This window comes from Mustela nivalis (assembly GCF_964662115.1).
Source record: "Mustela nivalis genome assembly, chromosome: 8".
Lineage (NCBI taxonomy): Eukaryota > Metazoa > Chordata > Mammalia > Carnivora > Mustelidae > Mustela > Mustela nivalis.
Window position 1 is genome coordinate 130,153,792 of NC_139027.1, and position 14,400 is coordinate 130,168,191.

The following is a 14,400-nucleotide window of genomic DNA, read 5'->3' on the forward strand; positions in this document are numbered from 1 at the left end:
TAAATAAACAAAATCTTTAAAAAAAAAAAAAGAAAGTTGCTAAGAGAGTAATACTTCTGTGTTCTCACCACAAATAAGAAATGATAATTATATGATGTGATGAAGCTGTTGGATCATTTTATGGTAGGCAAGCATATCAACCAACACATTGTACACCTTAAATTTATACAATGTTATGTCATTTATATCTTAATAAGTCTAGAAAACAATATATTACATATTTTATACATATAATTATATATATTCCACACATAAACTTTCCCAGTTTGAAAAGAATCTGAAATATATCAAGTATATCTTAATAAAGCTATTAATATACCATTATATTATAGCTATAACTAATTAATATTGTTAATTAGTTATTAATCTATTCTATATTGATATTAATTATTCTATATTAATTAATGTTATGTATTATATTGATATATTGATATATACATTTAAGTATATTAATAGACTATATTTTATTAGTATATTATATTAATATATCATGATTATATTAGTATATTGATCATTGATGTATTATTTTTTTAAACTAAGGTTCTTTTTTGGTTTAGAGTTTTTATTTATTTGACAGAGAGAGATCACAAGTAGGCAGAGAAAGAGAGAGGAGGAAGCAGGCTTCCCACTAAGCAGAGAGTGATATATTATATTAATATGATTATATGTTAATTATTACTATATTATAATTATTAATATATTATGGCTGATTAATATGTCATCTAGAGAGAGACTAGAGGAGGACATGCAAAGAATAGGGGTATATTGTAAGTATCGTAGAGCTCAGACAGATGAGGAGACCCACCAGCCAAGAGCTCAGGGCACGCTCTCCAGGAAGAGGTAATCATTGACCATAAATATTGTGGAGAAGTATTGTAGGCTCTCTGAAGCACAGTTGATTTTCCCCTAAAAAGAGAAAATGGGGAAACCTGGGGATGCTGGACTCCCAATAGGTATTGAAGATGGGGAAAAGATGGCAGTGAAGAGTTAAACCCTATTCTGATGTTCTAAACTCCTGATACAGTCTCCTTCAGGACACAGGGATAGTTTAGTTTTAAAATCTGAGATACTTAGGTTGCAGTGATATGTAATAAAACTCACTAATACAATGAAGGGAGGAAAAAAAAATCACATGATCATCTCAACCAAAACAGAAAGAGCATTTTATAAATTGCAGCACATTCACAAAACTAGGAACACAAGGAACTTCCTCAACAAGGATTAAAGGTATCTATAAAAAATACACAACTACCATTGTATTCAATGGTGAAAGAGTGAAAGCTTTCCTCTCCAGATCAGGAATAAGACAAAAATGCAGCTTTTGTTACTATTAGCCAATATTGTACTGGAAGTTTTAGCCAAAGCAATTAAGCAAGGAAAAAAAGCCATCTAAATTGGAAAGGAAGGGGAAAAAAAACTGTTCGCAAATGACATGATCCCACAGAGAAATTCTGAATGGATCCACACACAAAAAATTGGTAGAACTAATAAATTCAGCAAAGTTGCAAAATACAAAAATAAGACACAAAAATCAACTGTGTTTCTATACACCAACAATTAGCAATCCAAAAAAGATTAAGAAAACAATTTAATTTCCAATAGGATATAAAAGGTTATAAAATACCTAGGAACAAGTTTAACCATGAAGGTGAAAAACTTGTGCACCAAAAAAATACAAAACGTTGTTGAAAGACATTAAGGAAGACCTAAATAAATTAAGACATTCCATATTTGTGGATTAGAAGATCTAGGGCATTAAAATGGCAATGTGGTGTAATCCCAAATAAAATTCCAATGGCTTTTTTTCCCCTCAGACATGAAGAAGCCAATCCTCAAATTCATACAGAATTTCGAAGGGCATGCCATATACACAAAATAGTATTAATTAGAGGACTTAAATTTCTCAATTTCAAAACTTATTACAAAGCTACAATAATCAAATCAATAATCAAAAGAGTGGGCATATAGATTGATAAATAGAATTCATCTATTTATCTATGCATCTATTTAACTATTTATCTATTTATCTATTTAACTATGCATCTATGGCCAATGATTTTTTTTTATTTTATTTATTTTCAGCATAACAGTATCGTTAATTTTTCACCACACCCAGTGTTCCATGCAATCCGTGCCTCTATAATATCCACCACAAACTGTGGAAAGAACCAAGATGCCCTTCAAGGGATGAATGAATAAGGAAGATGTGGTCCATATACACTATGGCCAATGATTTTTAACAGCATATCAAAACTAAGAATAGTCACATCAACAAATGGTACCGGGACCCTTGATATTCACAGGCAAAATAATGAAAATGAACCCCTACCTCATATCCTATACAAAAATTAATTCAAAGTTGATCAATGATTTAAATATAAGAGCTAGGGGCACCTGGGCGGCTCAGTGGGTTAAGGTCATGGTCTCAACATCCTGGCATCAAGCCTCACCTCAGGCTTTCTGCTCAGCAAGGAGCCTGCTTACCCCTCTCTCTCTGCCTGCCTCTCTGCCTACTTGTGATCTCTCTCTCTCTCTCTGTCAAATAAATAAATAAAATCTTTGAAATAAATAAGCTATAACATTTCAAGATGAAAGTGTAGAAGGAAATAACACGACCTTGGATGAGGTAATGGATCATTAGAAATGGCATATAAGGTGCCTGGATGGCTAAGTTGTTAAGCATCTGCCTTCAGTTCAGGTCATGATTCTGGGGTCCTGGGATCAAGCCCCACATTGGCCTCCCTGCTCAGCAGGAAGCCTGCTTCTCCATCTCTCACTCCCCCTACTTGTGTTCCCTCTCTCTCTGTGTCTCTCTCTGTCAAATAAATAAATAAATCTTTTTTTTTAAATTATATCAAAAGCATAGCAATAACATCAACAAAATAGATAAATTGGACTTCATCAAAGTGAAGAACCAAACTTGTGCATCAAAAGACTATAAAAAAAAGTGAAAAAACAACACATAAAGTGGGAAAAGATATTTGAAAATTATATGTTTGGTAAGGTTTAATACTCAGAATATAAAAAGAACTCTTACAGTTCAAGAAAGATAAATAGCCCAGTTATTAAATTGCAAAGAACTTGAGTAGACACTTCTCCAGTGAAGACACAGCAAGTATATGAAAAGATGCTTAACATCATTAAGGAAATGCAAATCAAAGCCACAGTTAGATACTATTTCACAATCACATGGAAGGTTATAATCCAAAAAATGAGAAAGAAAGGAAGGGAGGAAGAAGGGAGGGAGGAAGGGAGAAAGGAAGAAAGGAAAATAGTAAGACTTGGCAAGGAAGTGGAGAAATTGAAACTCTTACACCTTAGTGATAAAAAATGCTTAATAGTTCAACAACTATGGACGAAATCTAAATCGCCTCAAAAGTTTAACATAGGACCCATCAATTCTACTGCTAGACATCTGGGTAACCCAAAAGGACTGAAAATAGGTACTAAAAAAAATCCTTGTACACAAACATTCACATTGCACTATTCACAATCACCGAAGGGTAGAAACAACCTAAATGTCCATCAACAGATGAATACATCAGCAAATTGTGGTATATAGATGCAATGGATTATTATTCAGATATAAAAATCAATGAAGTACTGGAATGTACCACAATGTGAATGAACATCAGCAGCTGCAGAGATACCATTTTTCATATAGTTTGGCAAAGATTCAAAAACACAATCATACCTTCCGCTGGGGGAAACACCTACGCTCACATGGTTGGGGGCAGTACAAAATAGTATAAACCTTAAGGAATAGAATTTCATGATATCCAAGAAAACTCTGTCAATCTACCATTTTAAGCAACGGTTACACCTGTAGAAACTTACCCAGATGTTATACGTCCAACAATACAGAAAATATGCACATGGTTGTTCACTGAATCATATTTGTAATAGCAAAATCATGGAAAATACATAAATGCCCCTCTAAAGAAAATTGGCTGAATGACGAAGTTTGTGTGCGCAGAGTGGTGTTGAAGGTAGTTCTAAAAAAGGGGGGAATTGCTATGAGCTGCCTTAGGGTGATTTTCAGGATACATTGTTAAGTGAAAATGACAAGGTGCAAGTGAGTATATTTGCACAAGAAGGAGAAAAAAGGAAATTAAGGATTCAAGTAACTAGTTTTCTTTACCTTACACAAAACTCTCCACAGAATTGATAAATAGGGGCTGCTATTCCACACTTTCTTTTTCTTTTTTTTTTTTGAAGATTTTTATTTATTTATTTGACAGAGATCACAAGTAGGCAGAGAGGCAGGCAGAGAGAGAGGGAAAGCGGGCTTCCCGCCGAGCAGAGAGCCCAATGCGGGGCTTGATCCCAGGACTCCGGGATCATGACCTGAGCCAAAGGCAGAGGCTTAACCCACTGAGCCACCCAGGTACCCCCACAGTTTCTTTTTCTTAATTTCTTTTCAGTGTTCCAAAGTTCATTGTTTATGCACCACACCCAGTTCTCCATGCAATACGTGCCCTCCTTAATACCCACCACCAGGCTCACCCAACCCCCAACCCCGCCCCTCCAAAATCCTCAGATTGTTTCTCAGAGTCCACAGTCTTTCATGGTTCGTCTCCCCCTCCAATTTCCCTCAACTCTTTTCTCCTCTCCATCTCCCCATGTCCTCCGTGTTATTCCTTATGCTCCACAAATAAGCAAAACCATATGATAATTGACTCTCTCTGCTTGACTTATTTCACTCAGCATAATCTCTTCCAGTCCCGTCCATGTTGATATAAAACTCGTGTACTCATACTTTCTGATGGAGGCATAATACTCCATAGTATATATGGACCACATCTTCTTTATCCATTCATCCATTGAAGGACATCTTGGTTCTTTCCACAGTTTGGCGACTGTGGCCATTGCTGCTATGAACATTGGGGTACAGATGGCCTTTCTTTTCACTACATCTGTATCTTTGGGGTAAATACCCAATAATGCAAATGCAGGGTCATAGGGAAGCTCTATTTTTTTTTTTATTTAATTTCTTTTCAGTGTAACAGAATTCATTGTTTTTGCACCACACCCAGTGTTCCATGCAATACATGCCTTCCATAATACCCACCACCAGGCTCACCCTCCCTCCCACTTCCCACCCCTTCAAAACCCTTAGATTGTTTTTCAGAGTCTATAGTGTCTCATGGTTCATCTCCCCCTCCAATTTCCTCCAACTCCATTCTCCTCTCCATCTCTCCATGTCCTCCCTGTTATTTCTTATGCTCCACAAATAAGTGAAACCATATGATAATTGACTCTCTCTGCTTGACTTATTTCACTCAGCATAATCTCTTCCAGTCCCGTCCATGTTGATACAAAACTCGTGTACTCATCCTTTCTGATAGAGGCATCATACTCCATAGTATATATGGACCACATCTTCCTTATCCATTCGTCCATTGAAGAGCATGTTGGTTCTTTCCACAGTTTGGTGACTGTGGCCATTGCTGCTATGAACATTGGGGTACAAGTGGCCCTTTTTTTCACTACATCTGTATCTTTGGGGTAAATACCCAATAATGCAATTGCAGGGTCATAGGGAAGCTCTATTTTTAATTTCTTTTTTTTCTTTTTTTTTAAAGATTTTATTTATTTATTTGACAGAGAGAAATCACAAGTAGATGGAGAGGCAGGCAGAGAGAGAGAGGGAATCAGGGTCCCCCCTGAGCAGAGAGCCTGATGTGAGACTCAATCCCAGGACCCTGAGATCATGACCTGAGCCGAAGGCAGCGGCTTAACCCACTGAGCCACCCAGGTGCCCCTCTATTTTAATTTCTTAAGGAATCTCTACACTGTTCTCCAAATTGGCTGCACCAACTTGCATTCCCACCAACAGTGCACAAGAGTTCCCCTTTCTCCACATCCTCTCCAACACGCGTTGTTTCCTGTCTTGCTAATTTTGGCCATTCTAACTGGTGTAAGGTGGTATCTCAATGTGGTTTTAATTTGAATCTCCCTGAGGGCTAGTGATGATGAACATTTTTTCATGTGTCTGATAGCCATTTGTATGTCTTCATTGGAGAAGTGTCTGTTCATGTCTTCTGCCCATTTTTTGACATGATTATCTGTTTTGTGTGTGTTGAGTTTGAGGAGTTCTTTATAGATCCTGGATATCAGCCTTTTGTCTGTACTGTCATTTGCAAATATCTTCTCCCATTCTGTGGGTTGCCTCTTTGTTTTGTTGACTGTTTCCTTTGCTGTGCAGAAGCTTTTGATCTTGATGAAGTCCCAAAAGTTCACTTTCGCTTTTGTTTCCTTTGCCTTTGGAAACATATCTTGAAAGAATTTGCTGTGGCTGATATCAAAGAGGTTACTGACTATGTTCTCCTCTAGGATTCTGATGGATTCCTGTCTCACGTTGAGGTCTTTTGTCCATTTCGAGTATATCTTTGTGTATGGTGTGAGAGAATGGTCGAGTTTCATTCTTCTATACATAGCTGTCCAATTTTCCTAGCACTATTTCTTGAAGAGACTGTCTTTTTTCCACTGGATATTTTTTCCTGCTTTGTGGAAGATAAGTTGCCCATAGAGTTTCAGGGCCATTTCTGGACTCTCTACTCTGTTCCACTGGTCTATGTGTCTGTTTTTGTGCCAGTAACATGCTGTTGGTGATCACAGCTTTGTAGTAAAGTTTGTAATCATGCAATGTGATGCCCCCAGTTTTGTTTTTCTTTTTCAACATTTCCTTAGCAAGTTGAGGTCTCTTCTGTTTCCATACAAATTTTGGGGTTGTTCATTCCAGCTCTTTGAAAAATACTGGTGGAATTTTGATCGGAATGGCATTGAAAGTATAGATTGCTCTAGGCAGTATAGACATTTTAGCAATGTTTATTCTTCCAAGCCATGAGCATGAAATGGTCTTCCATCATTTTCTGTCTTCTTCAATGTCTTTCATGAGTGTTCTATAGTTCCTTGAGTATAGATCCTTACCTCTTTGGTTAGGTTTATTCCCATATATCTTACGGTTCTTGGTGCTATAGTAAATGGAATCAATTCTCTAATTTCCCTTTCTGTATTTTCATTGTTAGTGTATAAGAAAGCAACTGATTTCTGTACATTGATTTTTTTTATCCTGTCACATTACTGAATTGTTGTATGAGTTCTAGTAGTTTAGGGGTGGAGTCTTTTGGGTTTTCTATATAAAGCATCATGTCATCTGCAAAGAGAGAGAGTTTAACCTCTTCATTGCCACACTTTCTATGAGGTCAGTGTGAACATATGATAATAGCAGGGAATAACAGTGTGAGAAAGGAAGGTTACAGGTCCAGCTCTCTTATGAACAAGATGTAAAATTCCTTGAAAATAGCAAACTGAGTTAAATTATATGAAAATTATAATATCCAATAATCACATTAGATTATGGGAGAAATGTAAAAATGGTTTAATATTAGAAAACCTGAAATGGGAGTGTCTGAGTGCTGCAGTCAGTTGAGCAACCCAGTCTTGATTTTTGCTTGGGTGGTGATCTCAGGGTCATGGGATCAAGCCCCAAATTGGGCTCTGAGCTCAACACAGAGTCTTCTTGGGATTCTTTCTTTCTCTCTCCCTCTGCCCCTCCCACTCTCACATTCTCTTTCCCTCTCTCTCCCTCTCTTTCATAAATAAATAAAACTTTTTAAAAAAGAAAATCTGAGGGGCGCCTGGGTTGCTCAATGGATTAAAGCCTCTGCCTTAGGCTCAGGTCATGAGCCCAGGATCCGGGGATCAAGCCCCACATTGGGCTCTCTGCTCAGTAGGGAGCTTGCTTTCCTCTCTCTCTCTCTCTCTCTCTCTCTCTGCCTGCCTCTCTGCCTGCTTGTCATCTCTGTCTGTCAAATAAATAAATAAAATCTTTAAAAAAAAAAACCTGAAATGTAATTCAACGTGTTAACAGAAAAAAGCAATAGATATAATTTCACATAAATTAAGGAAAACTTTCTTGTTGTCAGGAATGAAAAAGAACTTTCTAAACTTGATAAAAGATATTTATGAGAAATCTAAATTAGACATTATCCTAAAAGGGGAAATTTGGGAAGCTTTCATTTTAAGTCAGGTATCAGACAAGAATATGCACATCTTCACTTCTGTACAGTCATGTGTGGAGGTCCTGGCCAGCACAAGGAGACATTTAAAAGTGGCATAAAATTTCTCCATCAGGAAGGATGAATACCCAACTTTTGTACCAACATGGACAGGATTGGAAGAGATTATGCTGAGTCAAATAAGTCAAGCAGAGAGAGTCAATTATCATATGGTTTCACTTATTTGTGGAGCATAAGAAATAACATGGAGGACATGGGGAGATGGAGAGGAGAAGGGAGTTGGAGGAAATTGGAAGGGGAGGTGAACCAGGAGAGACTATGGACTCTGAAAAACAATCTGAGGGTTTTGAAGGGGCAGGGGGTGGGAGGATGGGGGAGCCTGGTTGTGAGTATTATGGAGGGCATGTATTGCATGGAACACTGGGTGTGGTACATAAACAATGAATTCTGGTACGCTGAAAAGAAATTTTAAAATTTAAAAAACAATTTTAAATGGCATAAACTTTTAAGAGAAAAAAATACAACTGTCATAATTTGCAGATGATGATTGACTACCCAAAACACTACAAGGAACACACTAAGAAATTAAAATGAACTGTGGGAGAATTTAGCAAGGTAGCTAGTAACAAATCAATACATAAAAGTCATTTCTCTGCATTAACAACAAACAGAAAGAAATAACTAAAAAGTTACCCACACCTTACCATTTTATTTTAAAAGTCCAAGCTTCTAGGAATAAATATAACAAAGACATGCCAGAATTCTACATGGGAAAAATTATTAAAGTTTTGTGAAAGGACATTAACAAGATCTAGACAGAGGAAAGACATAACAAGGACAAGATTAGGCGATGAAAGGGGTGTAGATTTGAAAAAGCTACCTGGCCCTGGGTGGGCGTGGTTGGGAGGTACTTGGATGTCTGTCATTGGAATACACAGGTGCAAGGCTGGTCACAGCATGCCTCTACTTTGCCCTCCTTCCCTCTCTCCTCCTCTGAATTGTGTCTGGTCAAATCCAGCAGTCCTCAGCCAGGACTTACCCATCTGTCCTGCCAGCAGCATGAAGCCTGTGTTGCTTCTCCAGCTCTTTCTGCTGATTCACTTAACACCACAGCAGGTGCCTGGAAGCCCCAAGGAACATGTGATGAGTAGGTGCTGGGTCTGGGCTCTGGGGAGGGAAGCAGCATCTGTAGAGATGAGAAGATCTGAGGGCTGAGGATAAACATGATGAAAAAAACACAGTGTCATGTTCAAGGGTCCAAGTCCTATTGCCAGTAAAATCGAGGTTGAATGCCTGCTGTGTGTGTACTGAGTGGTCTTCAACGAAGTGTCTGGTCCTCAGATTTAATCTTTGCAAAGATAAAATGACACTGGGACAGCTCAGGGGAGAAACTGAGATAATGCATGTACACAGAGAGCACTCTTAATGGACCGTGATAAATGCTCAATAAGAATTAACTACTGTAGATGTTATCAGCCTCATCATCCAGTGTATTCTTGCTGTCCTAGTTTATTCACGGATGCTTGCACCAACTTTTCAAGCAATAAAACAGAGAGGAGGGTCACCTGGGTGGCTCAGTAGGTTAAGCATCTGACTCTCGATTTCAGCTCAGGTCGTGATCTCCACGTGAGATTGAGCCCCACATCAGACTCTATGGTCAGCAGGCAGTTTGCTTGGGATTCTTTCTCCATCTGCCCCTCCTCTCTCTCTTCCTCTCTCTCTCTCTCTCTCTCAAATAAGTAAATGAAACTTTTTTAAAAAACATAGAAGAAAATTAAGTTGATAGAACTCAGCCTGAAGCCTACATAATCTAAGCTTTGGAGAACATTTGGGAGAGAACGAAAGAAAGTCTCACATTTTACTCCACATTTTAAACTTTCAAAGGTACTTGCACAATTACCAGTGACTAGCATCAGTGGCAAGGTATAGAGTCCATCTCAGCAGCCACCATGGCCCAGCTCAACCTAACAAGAGCTCCCACAGTTCACTTGACCAATACCAAATGGGAAATGAACTATTATCCATCACACCTATATTCTTCTATGGGAAGAGCATCCTCATAATGGTGGGGGCTCAGAAGAGGAAGTATGTACTATCTCGGAGTTTAAGGATACAAGTTCCTGTTTTAGGGGGTCTCAGAAAAGCACACAGATTTATAAGACTGAGGGAAACCAAGCTAGATGCAAGAGAATGAGGGCAGGATTAATTTGGAGAACTAAGGATTAAAGTTTGAAGAAAAACACAAAAAGGGCTCCTGAGAGACTGGTACGTCTTTGTGAGTAAGACTGGAATCATATAACCAGAAAAGGAGGCAAAACATGAGAAGGTTCACCTCTCTGAAAACCCTGGCTCACAGACTCGTTCCTCACACTGTTCCTCCGCAAAGTGGGGACCAGTTCCAATTTCTTGCACCAATCTAGTGACCCATGGGATGACTAGGAGATCAGGGTGAATGCTGCATAGTGGTCTCTGCCAAATTGTCAACAGCTTGGGCCTTGGCTTTTTTCTCTGGTGCTATTTGTTGTTACAATTATAGCCCCCAATTTCATTAATCATTTGTTCCCTCTAGGTCAGTATGATATCCTATGGACCCCTTTCTAATTGCAAATACTTGCAAAGCTGTAAGTCAACAGGGGCTTATAGAATGCTCCACATATGCCATTTATTCCAAAGAAAGGGCAAGTCACAGGGTACAAAAATTAGGGCCTGGCTGGGCTTTGATGAAGGGGCTAATTGTACCTATCCTTAATGCCTTGGAGCTCAGGAACAGAAAGTAGGTTGTGAGCTGGAGCCCTGTGGCAAGATCTCCTGGTGGAGGTGGTGTTGACTTGGACCCAAGTACTGAGGGATGAGAGGGGAATGAAATATTAGCATTAAAATGCTTATTCCTCTCTAATAGTAGAAAGTGGGGGCATCCTGACACTCTGACTTCCTTATCAGAAGAGATCTGGGAAGAAAGAAAAGTTGATCTTTGCTCCCCATTCCAAAATACCCACCCTCAACCTCATGAAATAAGTTACACCCAGAACTCATTTGTGATTCTGGTCCTAGTATTCTAGATGCCAGTATCTTTAGTGTACTGAAGTGTACTTCATCCTTTCCCAAAATCTTCCTTCCCCCTCATTTTTCCTATACACAAATAGCACATGTTAGGTCAATCCTAGGATAAACAATGTTGTTAGTGAGAGGTTGTACAATTTGCTTGGGACTACACAATGATTCAGTGCAAATGCACCTACACACCACTCTCTTGCTCATCACACACTGTTCATCTCTTGAACTGGACCTAACTACAGTCTATGAGGTACCTGATCTGCAATTATGGGTACAGGGTTCTGCCAACCTGTCTCCAGTCAGATACCCAAGTCTTGGTTTTCACTGCCAAGAACTCAGAGAAAGGCAGAAGCTAAGGACAAAATCTGATTCTACCTCCCTTTGACCACAGGAGGAAGATAGGGTGGCTGGTTTTCTGGTAGTTACCTGGGCCTTTGGAGTTCTGAATGTTGCTACAGTCTGTTGTTTAGACCCTCCTCTTTCCTGGTCTGTGTTCCAGGGAGTATCTTGGAACCCCCACCCTGCAGATCAGATCCTGGAAACTGTACTCAATTCTGTACATTGCAGGAAGATTGCCAAAACGGACTTCAGTGCTGTTCTTCCTTCTGTGGGATAGTCTGTACATTAAACAACCATGTAAATCATGACAGGTAAGGGGCTTTGCATGCCTGTTCTGACCCAGCTATCTTGGGGAGCTCAACAGAAGAGTCTCTTATCAGCTCCTACAGTGGATCTATTTTTCTAACATTCTCCTTCTCTTTGCCAAGAATAATTTTCTTAAATGCCCTGATTAAAAGACACTTCCTCCATTCCCAGACTAATTAATCCTTCTCATCACCACATCTGTGGATCTCTAAATATGCCTCTCTGAGCATACCCACAAACTCCTCCATCCACAGATCCTGCCCTGTCCCAGAATCCACCTTTATTCTGAAGCCTGGGACATTATAGCTGAGATCATAAGTCTCATCAAAATCCCAAAGCCAATCTGTTTTCTTTGTTTTTGCTTTCCTTCTTTCACCAAATACCATCCTTTGGCCCCCAGTGTTCCTGGGCTCTGGAGATCCTGCAGCCTGAGCAAAGCTTTGGTTAACTGCCAAGGCATTAGCACTGACCCCACATCTGCTGAATGGAAGTGCTCCCAGAACAGAAAAAGGGAGAAAGGGCATTAAAGAGCTATGAGACACCTGGTTTCTAATTCTATCTTTCAGCTATATCTTTCTATAACCTTAAGAAAGACAATTGCCCATGTTTGCCTTTCTTTCTCATGCATAAGATAAGGACTCTTTATTCCTACCTTGAAAGGTTGGTACAAAGACCCACAAGGCAAGAGATTCAACCAGTGACCTTCTAAACGGTGTTGTTCTCTGCTGTATTCTCTGCCCTGAACACAACACCCAACATATGAGACAAGGAACAGAGTGAGGAAGTAGGGTCCCAGAGCCATACATCCACACCCAAATCCTGGCTCTTTTACTTCTTAGCAAGTGACCTCAGACAAGTTAATCAATCTCTCTCTGAGCATCATCTTTAAGACTAGAACAACAATAGATAACCTATGCAAACTCTAAAGATATTATGTGCCACAAAGTAATTACTCAGTAAATTTTGCAATTAAGTAATCACCTCTCTTTTAAGAGACTGGCCTTTACAGTGAAACTTCACACCTTTCAAGGTTCTGCAAGGGAATGTAGAAGCATAGGTATGACTCTTTGTTGTCACTTGGTTCTTTGAGGTTCTGCTTTCCCTATAGCAAGAAAACTTAACTTCATGGTCTAATTTTACTGAGGGAAGTAATGGAAAATTAAATATTGTATTTCTAAGAACAAAATTTCACCAGAGAATATTTGAGAATATTTTTCTTCTACAGAACCAAGAAAAAGAACAGAAAAAATATCAGTGCACCACCTAAACGTACACCTAGAGGAGTTGGAAAAAGAACATCAAAGAAAGCCCAAATCCAGCAGAAGAAGAAAAATATAAAGTTTAGAGAAGAAATCCATGATATAGGAATCAAGAAACAGTAGAACAGATCAACAAGAGTAGGAGCTGGCTCTTTGAAAGAATTAAGATTGATAAAATCCTGGCCAGACTTACCAAAAAGAAAAGAGAAAGGGCCCAAATAAATAAAATCATAATGAAAGAGGAGCAATCACAACCAACATCAAAGAAATACAAATAATTTTAAGAGAGTATCATAAGCAATTATATATCAACAAATTAGGCAATCTGGAAGAAATGGATAAATTCCTAGGAACATATAAACTACCAAAACTGAAACAGGAAGAAATAGAAAACCTGAACAGACCTATAACCAGCAAAGAAATTCAATCAGTAATCAAAAATCTCCAATGAAAAAGAGTCCAGGTCCAGACGGCTTCCCAGGAGAACTCTGCCAAACAATTAAAGAAGAATTAATATCTTTCTTCTGAAGCTAATCAAAAAATAGAAATGGAGGAAAACTTCCAAACTCATTCTATGAGTCCAGCATTACCATGATCCAAAAAAAAAAAAAAAAAAAAAAACAGACAAATAATTCCAGACCAATATCCCTGATGAACAGGGATGTAAAAATTCTCACCAAGATACTAGCTAATGGGATCCAAGTGTGCATTAAAAGGATTACTCACCAGGACCAAGTGGGACTTATTCCTGGGCTTCAGAGGTGGTTCAACATCCACAAATCTATCAATGTGATATTCCACATAAATAAAAGAAAGGACAAGAACCATATGATCCTCTCAATAGATGCAGAAAAAGCTTTTGACAAAATACAGCAGATTTTCTTGATTAAAAAAAAAAAAAAAAAAACCTCCACAATGCAGGGATTGAGGGAACATACCTCAATATCATAAAAGCCATATACAAAAGACCCACAGTGAATATCATCCCACATCCCTAAGGTCTGGAACACAACAGGAATGTCCACTCTCACCACTGTTGTTCATCATAGTCCTAGGCTCAGCAACTGGACAACAAAAAGAAAGAAAAGGCATCCAAATCCGATGAATTCAAACTCTCACTCTTTGCAGATGACATGATACTCTATGTAGAAAACCCAAAAGAGGGGCGCCTGGGTGGCTCAGAGGGTTAGAGCCTTTGCCTTTGACTCAGGTTATGATCCCAGGTCCTGGGATGGAGCCCCGCATTGGGCTCTCTGCTTAGCAGGGAGCCTGCTCCCTCCTCTCTCTCTGCCTGCCTCTCTGCCTACTTGTGATCTCTCTCTGTCAAATAAATAAATAAAATCTTGAAAAAGAAAAAAAAAGACTCCACCAAAAAATTGCTAGAACTGATACAGGAATTCAGCAATATCACAGGTATA

General features: G+C 38.8%; 1 protein-coding gene across 1 annotated transcript; it reads left to right on the forward strand.

Moving 5' to 3' along the window:
- Positions 1 to 8,891: 8,891 nt before the first annotated feature.
- WFDC13 (WAP four-disulfide core domain 13) lies at positions 8,892 to 13,105 on the forward strand (the record flags this gene model as incomplete). The annotated part of the gene is made up of 3 exons (XM_082743027.1): positions 8,892 to 9,171; positions 11,578 to 11,728; positions 12,949 to 13,105. Exons 1-3 carry the CDS (start codon positions 8,940 to 8,942, stop codon positions 13,103 to 13,105), a joined length of 540 nt encoding a protein of 179 aa, XP_082599153.1. The 5' UTR covers positions 8,892 to 8,939.
- Between the last annotated feature and the right edge of the window lie 1,295 nt (positions 13,106 to 14,400).